This window comes from Myotis lucifugus, unplaced genomic scaffold, assembly GCF_000147115.1.
Source record: "Myotis lucifugus unplaced genomic scaffold, Myoluc2.0 scaffold_821, whole genome shotgun sequence".
NCBI classification, from domain to species: Eukaryota; Metazoa; Chordata; class Mammalia; order Chiroptera; family Vespertilionidae; genus Myotis; species Myotis lucifugus.
Window position 1 is genome coordinate 1,017 of NW_005871869.1, and position 10,386 is coordinate 11,402.

General features: G+C 50.8%; 2 protein-coding genes across 2 annotated transcripts; both read left to right on the forward strand.

The window, feature by feature from the left end:
* Positions 1-4,517: 4,517 nt before the first annotated feature.
* Positions 4,518-5,452, forward strand: CLDN24 (claudin 24). Its single transcript, XM_006106410.3, has one exon. It carries the CDS (start codon positions 4,518-4,520, stop codon positions 5,178-5,180), a length of 663 nt encoding a protein of 220 aa, XP_006106472.1. The 3' UTR covers positions 5,181-5,452.
* Positions 5,453-6,428: 976 nt separating this feature from the next.
* Positions 6,429-7,996, forward strand: LOC102440260 (claudin-22). Its single transcript, XM_014448409.2, has one exon. It carries the CDS (start codon positions 6,959-6,961, stop codon positions 7,619-7,621), a length of 663 nt encoding a protein of 220 aa, XP_014303895.1. The 5' UTR covers positions 6,429-6,958; the 3' UTR covers positions 7,622-7,996.
* The last annotated feature ends 2,390 nt before the right edge of the window (positions 7,997-10,386 follow it).

Below are 10,386 nucleotides of genomic sequence, written 5' to 3' on the forward strand. Positions count from 1 at the left end.
ACATTCACACTCGCCATCACCTACGGGCACTCTACATTCACACTCGCCATCACCTACAGACATTCTACATTCACACTCGCCATCACCTATGGGCACTCTACATTCACACTCGCCATCACCTACGGGCATTCTACATTCACACTCGCCATCGCCTATGGACCCTTCTCAGCCATTTATTACGGATACTGTTTGCTGGACACGTAGGAGACACGGGCATCAAGCTATGGAGGCTGTGAGGGCAGCGTGTCTGGTTGACTACTGAGCTCATGGTATTGATTGTGACAACTACCATGTTGCAGGACAAGACCTCGTAAGAAAAACAGAATAAACTGTGCATGTTCTTTTAATCAAAACAGTTGTGCTTGGCAGGAGGAGCCCCGCCTTTGTCCCAAGGTCCAGGGGGACAGCCCCGTAGGGAAAGGGTAGCTTTTCATGCTCGCTGGAGAGGAGGTGACTTGCTTGTTCCTTGGTTAACTGTCCTCAGGGCCTGCCTCTCTCACGGCTGCTTCTAGCCCAGGGGTGGGCAAACTTTTTGACTCGAGGGCCACAATGGGTTCTTAAACTGGACCGGAGGGCCGGAACAAAAGCATGGATGGAGTGTTTGTGTGAACTAATATAAATTCAAAGTAAACATCATTACATAAAAGGGTATGGTCTTTTTTTTTTTTTAGTTTTACTCATTTCAAACGGGCCGGATCCGGCCCACGGGCCGTAGTTTGCCCACGGCTGTTCTAGTGTCTGAAGGTCCCATGGACATCTTTCCTACAAGGGGCTGGGCCACGCCAACCACTTTGTCCTGTGCTCACCCCAAGGACAGGGGAGGCCGCCAGCCAGACTCACAGACACGCGCACTCATCTCCAGGGCCTTGGGGGGTTTTTAAGGATAATTTTAACAACATGGGATTTGCGCGTGTCTTGTCTCTCACTCTCAAAAGACACCTTGCACCTCCCCCCCCCCCTTCCATCCCTTTTCCTGGTCTCCTCGTCTGGCAGCAGGACCACCAGCTGAGAGGTGGGGCTGGAGCAGGCCCTGCCCTGGGGGGAGAGGGGCACCTGCCACCCTCAGCTCGTGGGGCTGCAGTGGGCTCCAGGTGACCTGCCCGTGTGGCGTTTGCATTTCAGATGACACAGAGGAGCTCATCACTGGAGCCACCAGTAATGCACAAACGCCCATGTCACACGCGCTGACAACCCTTCTAAGGCTCTTTGTCATCCACATTCTAAAATCTGAACGATGTAGCTGCACGTAGCTGAGCCCTGCAGCCTCCTTTTCTGTGGGCTCCCCCGACCTGCCCCCCAAGCACCGGCTGTTGAGACCATCAGCTTCCTCACCATTTTCAAGGACCAACCTCTTTTAAGACACCTTTGCCCGCCTCCTTCCCCTGAAAGAGCCACCCAGCGCCATCCGATTAGAATATGGACCACACCGTCTTAGGTGCGGCTGGTCTGCCTGAGAACGAATCTTTGTGGCCTTGGCTCAGGCTGGTCACCAGCACAGAGCAGGAACCTGGCACGGGAGCCACCTGGGGACTTCCTCCTCTGATGCCAGCCCTGGACTGGCAGAAAGGGCAGGGGCAGCTGAGGGCAACGGCACAGACCGGCAGTGGCAGGAGTTGGTGCCAAACCTGTCAAAGTCTGCATCACCCAGAGCGGTTGGTGTGACCCGAGCTTAATGTTGAGCATGAACACAGGACACGGAGGAGAAAAAGGCCATCTTCCTGGGCACGGCTTGCCAGGCCTCTCCTGGCATCTAGGTGTGGCCGGTGGCTTCACGAACAGGCCAATCTGATTTACTTTTTGTGACAATTTTCCAAAAATGACCACAAATATATTCCCAGTCCTGGGCCCTTCCAGAACGTTGCTATCCCCCTACGGAGAGCCGGAGGGTCTGGCCCCAGTGACACCCGGCGACCTCTGAGACCAGGTCATCCAGGGGACTCAGCCTCAGCTCACACCACGGAGCGGAGACGAACTGTCCCTGCGGAGTTGCCCACACTGCAGACGTGTCAGCAGCACACAGACACTCGAGTACTAGTTTCCGTGACTAAACGTGGGGACAGTTTATTTGGGACATTCATGCAGCCCTGCCCTGGACTGAGGTTCTCAGGATGGGGGGCTCTGGGCCGACGGGGACGGTGGGCCACCCGAACCTTCGGTCCCTGAGAAAGTACGGGACCTGCTGACCGCTTGAGCCTGTTGAAGAGGTTCCTCATCTTTCAGGTTAAAGTTCCGGAGACAGAGGTAATGCCCTCTATGCTGAGCAGGTGGTGGGAGTAGAACTTGTTTTGTGGCTGAACTTCCCCTTCCCCCGCCCCCACCGCAGGTCTAAGCAGCTAGTCCGTGACCTGACACGGAGAAGGGGAGCCCCGGTTGGGGGTGTGGGCTGGGGGGCTTCCTGCTCTTCAGCCTCGGGGCTCTGGTTGGGGCTTCCTCTGCCTGGGGACACTCCCACCCCCCTTTTCCATTGATTTGAATTCTCTTATTTCCTAGTTTCCTGGTGGCCTCTTCCCCCGGGACGCGAGCCCCATGGGCAGGGCTGCCTCCAGGCTGGTCCTGGCTGTGTCCTCAGGTCCTCAGCAGTCACTCCTGGCCAGAGGACAGACTCAAGACTATTTTTTTTAAAATGAGTCTAGAGGTCACTTAAGGTTACTTGGGCCCAATGGCCAGCACGGCGGGAACTACTTCTATGAGAGCCCGGACAGGTGGGCACGACCCTTCACACCTTTGGGATGGAGGGATCACCGCTCACAGGCAGCCTGTCCCAGACCATCTGTAATGAAACATTTCAATGTGATATGAAGTCATCTCCCCGAGCCCTAGCCGGTGGCTCAGTGGTTAGAACATTGGCCTGCAGACTGAAGGGTCGTGGGTTGATTCCGGTCAAGGGCACGTACCTCGGCTGCAGGTTCAAACCCCGCCCTGGTTGGGGCACGTGCGGGAGGCAAACAGTCGACGTGCCTCTCTCTGTGTTTCTTCCCCTCCCTTTCATTCTTTCTAAAAAAATCAATAGGAAAAAAATATCCTCTGGTGAGGATTCACAAGAAAAGAGTTGCTCCCCGTAACTGCTAGCCTCGCTCTCAGGAGCTTTCTGCCTCCCGCGGCCTGCTCTGCTTCCGCTATCCCCTCTCCTGGTGCCGAGGCCTGGGCAGAGCTCTAGCCCTTCTGGACCCCAGGTCTCTGTGCAAACGGGAACCATTTCTCATTTTGGTCCAAGAGGCCAGCAGGAAGGCCTAGGGGATTCTGCAAACCTGTGCAAGTTAGGAGAGAAGCCATCTTTGATGGGGGAGGATGCTGCAGCAGCCACCGGCATCTAGCCCGGCCCTTCTGCTGAGTTTGGGGACGCGGGTCTGTCTGATCTCCTGAGCAAGGTCACACAGATCATCTCAGATGCTCGACTAGACTCCCCAGCGGGCGAGTGCCGAGGGGAATCTGCCCCGAGGCTGGGCCCCAGGCAGGGGCTCTGCAGGTCTCGGCAGGCCCATCAACCTCGCCTCCTGGCTGGGGGTGCCGGATGCTCCGGGCCCTGCAGCCGCCCTGGGAACCTGGCCCAGACATGGGAACCTGGCCCAGCCTCTGTCCTGCCTGAGGGGCCAGCTCTGCGGTGTGCTCTCAAGGTGTGGCTGCAAAAACCAAACAAGACGAAACCTCAAAGGGCAGCCATGTGGCCCTTGTTTTCAGAGTCTTGTGTCCTGAACGGCTGGATCTTCATGCGGGCGGCTTTGTCTCCGAAGTGGCAGAACAGACAGCTCAGCTCTGGGCAGGAAACACCTCTGGGAGAGTAAAAACCACGCTGTACCCCAAGTCCCTAACGAGGACCGGGGCATCGCCCAGGGACATCCAGGACTCCCGGACGCTCCCTTCCTCACTGGGCACCTCTGGGCACCCGCCTCCGTCGTGCCATTTTAACTAACCCAGTGAACCCGCGTCCACCTTTCAAAGGAATCTGAGGGCGCCGCTCCTGCCAAGTCCTGAGTTCCCGGGACACTCCAGAGCGGGGGCCAGGCGCTGTGTAGGTTGAGGAGGTCCTTGCAGAGTGGAGATTATAGGGAGAGCCTGCCTTTCCTTGCAGGGGCTTGTTCTGCATCCTGAAATCTCAGGTTCAGCTGCCACAATGAAGTCCTGTTACCCAGAGAGCTGGCCTTTTATCACCACTTAAAATCTAATTAATCCATATTGAAGCACAAAGATTTCTGTTGTCCTTTAGGGTGAGGGTCACAGAGGCCCCTTTGTTCATCCTCAGCCTTCGTACCGTCGCGCATTGGGGGTATAGTTTTACCGGCAGGTCAGCTCCTTATCAGAAGGCCTAACGCGCAGTTCTCGCAGAGCCCCTCATCCTTTACATGAAACACTATATTCAAGAACAAACACGCACTTCAGAGTGGCCAAGGAGCGAATGACCAGGCAGCAATGCCCCGAGCTTATATCCCAGACAGCATCGCCCCGAGGCCAACCGGCACACGCCGTCCCCACAGACAGCGGCTCCTATAGGGGCGGCGGAAGGCGCGAGCTTGGCTGCGATGGCGTTAGTCTTGAGAGTGGTCATGCAATTCCTTGGACTTGTACTGTCCGTGCTGGGGTGGGTTTTATCCATGATCACAACTTACCTGCCGCACTGGAAGAACCTGAACCTGGAGCTGAACGAGATGGAGAACTGGACCCTGGGCCTGTGGCAGGCCTGCGTCGTCCGGGACGAGGTGGGGAGGCAATGCAAGGACTTCGACTCCTTCCTGGCCCTGCCCGTGGAGCTCCGCGTCTCCAGGATCCTCATGTTCCTGTCCCATGGGCTGGGACTCCTGGGCCTGCTGGTCTCGGGGTCTGGGCTGGACTGCCTGAGAGTCGGAGAGAGACAGCGAGAGCGGAAGAAGCGGCTGCTGATCCTGGGAGGGGTCCTGTTCTGGACGGCGGGCGTCGGGGTCCTGGTGCCGGTCTCCTGGGTCGCCCATGTGACCGTGCAGGAGTTCTGGGACGAGACCCTCCCGGAGGTGGTGCCCAGGTGGGAGTTCGGGGAAGCCCTCTTCCTGGGCTGGTTCGCTGGATTTTCTCTCCTCCTCGGGGGCTGCCTGGTAACCTGGGCCGCCTGCTGCACCCAGGCTCCGCTGGCTGCGGGCCGCTACGCAGCGGCAGACACGCAGGCACAGTGTCCATGCCTGGAAAATGGGACTGCGGCTCCGAAAGTGTGACTTGGACAAGACCAGGGAGCCCTCTTTTCCGCACCAACGGTGCTGTAGGTCCGCACGGGAAAAGGGGTCTTTGTTACGTAACTAAATCTGTGCTGCTCACTTTTTCTCATAAAATAATTACTTTTTTATCCTAGATCTCCCCCTCCCCCCAAAAATCTGGAGAAGAGGCAGCCTCATATCTACAAGAAAATTACTATGTTAAGCATTACATAGGTCTGAGCAAGAAAAAATGTAATTGATCTGGTTATTTAAATAAAACTGGTGGTGGTTGTCCAACATGGTCCGTATTAAGTTTTAATGTGTTTATTTTACATTAGAATCGTTTTTGTTGGTAACTGGAAATAATAATTACTTTGTTTCCTAAAGAGAAAAACTAACAAACTGAGACTCTACATGGGCAAAGCCACAGGTTAAACTCATTCCGTAGTGTAATTTCTACAACAGTGACTTTGTTCTCTGATCAGAGGTGGTTTGTGTTTAGGAAATGACAAGGCAACGGGTGTGAGTGACAGGGTTTATGAGGCTGAAAGGTTTTTACATCACGATGCTGTCCGATCCTAAATACTGGCCAATTTCCTCTCTCGTCTCATCCCTCAGAAGCTTCATATTAAAAAGGTAAACAATGAAAAACCTTTGCTTGATATTGAGATAGTGACAGTTCACTTGCCCTGAGAAAAACTTTCCTTTGTTCAATTAAAAATTACAAGCTTTAGCCCTAGCCGGTTTGGCTCAGTAGATAGAGTGTCGGCCCGCAGACTGAAGGGTCACGGGTTCGATTCTGGCCAAGGGCAGGTACCTCGGTTGCAGGCTCGATCCCCAGCCCCCGTCGGGTGGTCGGGGGAGAGGGCATGTGGGAGGCAACCAATCGATGTGTCTCTCTCACATGGATGTTTCTCTCTCTCTCTGAAAATCAATGGAAAAATATCCCCAGGTGAGGATTAACCACAACAAAACAGACAAGCAAAATTACAAGCTTTATACTTTAGTGCTGCAGCAAGAGATGTTGGTGCTAATCTACAAGTTCCGTTGCCTCCCTCTGCCACAGCGTGGAGAGCACATGGCAGCCAAGAAGAAGCGAGTGTTGGTGCACCTGGGCATGCTCTGACAGAGGGGACTGTGGGTAATCAGACTTGAGAGCGTGTTTAGTATCGTTTCAGATGTTATGCGGTATATGTAGCCTAAGGAATTTTTAAAAAGTAGGCCTGATTTACGAACTAGAGAGATTTCTGAGGAGATGGATTTATTTGGTTAAGAAATACTTTTCTTGAACTTTTTTTTTTTTTTTTTAATAACACTCGGTGTTACCACAACACATGTCCTGAAATGTGAGAGCCGTCACGGGTGGAGGCCCGGCAGGTGCGATTAGCCAGAGAGAAAGCGGCAGGAGCTGAACCCGAACTGTCAATTACATGTTTTGCATTCAGACTTCTCTGTGCTTTGACTTGCAAGGGAGGTTGGGAATCGGACGAAAGCCATTGAGACGTTAACAATGAAAGGAGGTTCTTACTGCTTCGTGTTATTTCAGGGACAAACTGCTTACTAGAAAATTGATCTTGGCCACTCCTTGACATGACTGGTTTGCAGAATTAGTTCCCTTTCCTTTCCTGAAACCCATTCAGCATGGAATCAAACAATAGCCACTCTGGCAAGAATCCTCTTATACACACAATGAAAAAAGATTTCTGAGCTCTGCAGGTGATAACCGAAGTCCGTCACACTTTTCACAGCAACCCAGAGGCAGCAGTGAGCTGGGCGAAAGCTCACGGGACTTCATAGTAATGGCTTTTGTATTTAGAACTGTGGCCCAATTAGCTGGAATGTTGTTATCTTTGCTGGGGTGGGTTTTAGCCTGTCTCACCAACTACCTGCCGCACTGGAAGAACCTGAACCTGGACCTGAACGAAATGGAGACCTGGACCCAGGGCCTGTGGCAAGTCTGCGTCGTCCAGGAAGAGGTGGGGAGGCAATGCAAGGACTTCGACTCCTTCCTGGCCCTGCCCGTGGAGCTCCGCGTCTCCAGGATCCTCATGTTCCTGTCCCACGGGCTGGGGCTCCTGGGCCTGCTGGTCTCGGGGTCTGGGCTGGACTGCCTGAGAGTCGGAGAGAGACAGCGCAAGTGGAAGAAGCGGCTGCTGATCCTGGGAGGGGTCCTGTTCTGGACGGCGGGCGTCGGGGTCCTGGTGCCGGTCTCCTGGGTCGCCCATGTGACCGTGCAGGAGTTCTGGGACGAGACCCTCCCGGAGGTGGTGCCCAGGTGGGAGTTCGGGGAAGCCCTCTTCCTGGGCTGGTTCGCTGGGTTCTCTCTCCTCCTCGGGGGGTGCCTGGTGACCTGGGCCGCCTGCTGCACCCAGGCTCCGCTGGCGGCGGGCCAGCACCCGGCGGCAGACACGCAGAATCTCCGTCACCCCCTGGAGATGAAAAACACTCGGCTGACAGTCTAAGCCCGAGGATCCGGGCGGCCACTGCGCGGGGGACGCTTGCTGAGCCCGGGACCGGGTAGGATTCCCTGCTGCCTGGTCACCCAGGCACCACGCTAGCAACTTTCTAACATGCATTTTCCCCAGGGGTGACTGGCTCCTTGAACTGTGATTTCTTTCCCAGGCGGTAAACCACTTTTGTCTTCTACTCTGAGGCCAAAACCAATCAAGACTTAATAGTAATCATGCTCGTTTCTGCGGAGGAGTTTCCTCAATTTTGAAATAGACCCAGTGACTGCACAGAACTGGCAAATGAAACATTCTACCCGCGCTTACGCCCCTGAAGGTGTTACTCATAGAGACGGGTCATTCTGGCAGTGGGAGATGTTACTGTTCATCAAGCCCTTCTCTCCAGTGTTTGAGATGACCTACTCTACAGAAACAGGCTCACGGCATATTTATTTAAAATGTGTGACATCTGATTAAATTTAAAAAAATGGCTGTTCTTTGAAAGCTGGAGAGGTGAGAGACGTGGACACATCGTGTCTTTAACCAGAGACCTCAGGGGTTCTGGCCACTCACTTATGCCTCCGCCCCAGGCCAGGTCAGAGGAGGGCAGACTTGTGTGTTGGAAGGGTCACTGAAACCCACCCACAAGCCTGCTTTTGCATCTGGACCCTGTGCTCTGCAGCAGATGGTGAACACTCGCCCACCCCCTGCAGGGGGCGCTGCAGGCCAGCCCGGTCTGGGTGTGTGGGCAGAGCTCATATGGAGCCCTTGTTTTACTTGCACAATGAAAATATTCTGCCTTTTTTTTTTTTTTCAAATCTGCAATGCATATCGTCCAACCAAGAAGTATTCACAACAAACTGATGGCCTGGGGGATTCTTCATGAAAGATTTTATATTTGTTCTGTACACAGATCAAGTCAATTCTTGTGTTTGAGCCAATCAGGGAAATTACCTGAGCAACAAACGACACAAATGAAGTCTTAGGGAATATGTATCTTTGTTGAAAAAACAAAAACAAAAACAAAACAAAAACCACTGAATATTTTCCACCCACAAACACATGAAAAGTGCAGAAACCAGTTAATCTATGTGATATATTTGCACACTTTTACAAACAAGACAAATTAAAACAGAAACATATTCAGAATTTAACCTGATTAAATATTTAGTTCAGTCCTGAGCTTTTGATATTTAATACAATATAAAGTAATAGCAAAAAAAAAAAAGATTTTAAATTTTTTTGATTTGCATGCGACAGAGATTCAGCTAAACTTTGTTCATTTGGCTAGCAGTATGCTTTTGTACCTGTAACACTTAGATTCTGATATACAAAACTGTAGTAACATGTTGATAATTCAAACTTGAGAACTAAATATTACATTCTTTTTACCCTGTGCAGAATAAGTTCTACCTTTAAAAAATAGCATTTATAATATTAAAATTCATATTGTCCATATGGTTTTGTGATCAAGTTATTAAAATGTGTCACTGTGAATCATTTGGGTTAGTACAAATATGACAGGATTGTTAAAAGCTTCCTATAAATGCATAACACTATGGCTGATTTTTTAAAGTGTGGAAAAGGATTATATTAAAATAAGTTTATCTCTTGTGTTAGAAATAAGCAAATTTTGTAAAATAAAACCGAAAGCTTCTTGGTCACAAATGCTAACTACCAGCCGGAGACAGATTTTATTCTCTTATACTCGTATGAAACTTTCTGTATTGCAAAAAGTTAACAGCTGATCTGGTGATTTATAAAGCTGTAAATATTCCAATATAGCTTCTTCTATGTCAAACATTTAAAATGGCCAGAACCGAACTATATATTAAACAGAACATAAATAAGACCGTAAATAAATAAATGAAGAAAATAAATCGTACGGTACAACTACACATAATTCTATAAACATTTTCATGGTCAAACTAAGAAGCTGAAAACAGCTGACCTTCATTTATCTCTACATTAAATAAACTTCTCTTTCACATTTGACCTTGACAAGGATGAATGGTATTCTTCTCTAGTTTTCCTCAGCTGGCTGAGAGAATGAACCGGGCAGACCCGCAGGACTGTATGTGGTCAATTCATAAAGCTGGTTTTTGCCCAAAGTAGTGTCAGGTCCAGTTATAGCTTCGAAGACACTTGTATGTAAGTGGTGGGACACTCAGGAAACAATCAAGTTCAAGGCTCAGAAACTGCTTCATTTGAATTTTGATTCTGATAAAATTCACTTTCTGAAATATGTGTAACTGCTTTCAAGAAAATAAAAATTCTTGCTGTTGAGGATTCTTGCTTAGAAACAGAACTTGTGTGTGTGTGTGTGTGTGTGTGTGTGTGTGTGTGTTTTTAAAGGGGCCTATTCCTTTAAGATGATTTTTGCATCTCTAAAAAAAAAAGGATTTAGTTTGCTATAAAAGATGGCTGGCCAAAAATTGCCTCTTCCAGTATTACAAACTGAGTATTAAATTGCATAGAACTATTTAAACGCCTTCATGCTGGTGGGCTACACTGGGGTTTTGTTCCTTTTAGGGAGGCCTGGGCTGGGCCAGCTGGAACTCTACGCTGGGAGACGCTGCAGGGACGTTTCAACAGCTCTAAGCGTCCATCCGCAACGGCTCTGTTTGAGACAGACGGCTTAGCCAGTAGTCTCCCAGGCACTCTCTTCTCCTTGCCTCCCAGCTCCTCCCCAGAGAGACAGGATCCCCTCAATGAGGCTGCAAGGAGCTGCTACGAAATGTTACAAACCTGTTTAATAAAGGACTTCAATTCTTTGTGTG

Coding starts and splice junctions, on each gene's coding strand:
- CLDN24 (XM_006106410.3), top strand. CDS start 4,518: ATGGCGTTAGTCTTGAGAGTGGTCATGCAATTCCTTGGACTTGTACTG.
- LOC102440260 (XM_014448409.2), top strand. CDS start 6,959: ATGGCTTTTGTATTTAGAACTGTGGCCCAATTAGCTGGAATGTTGTTA.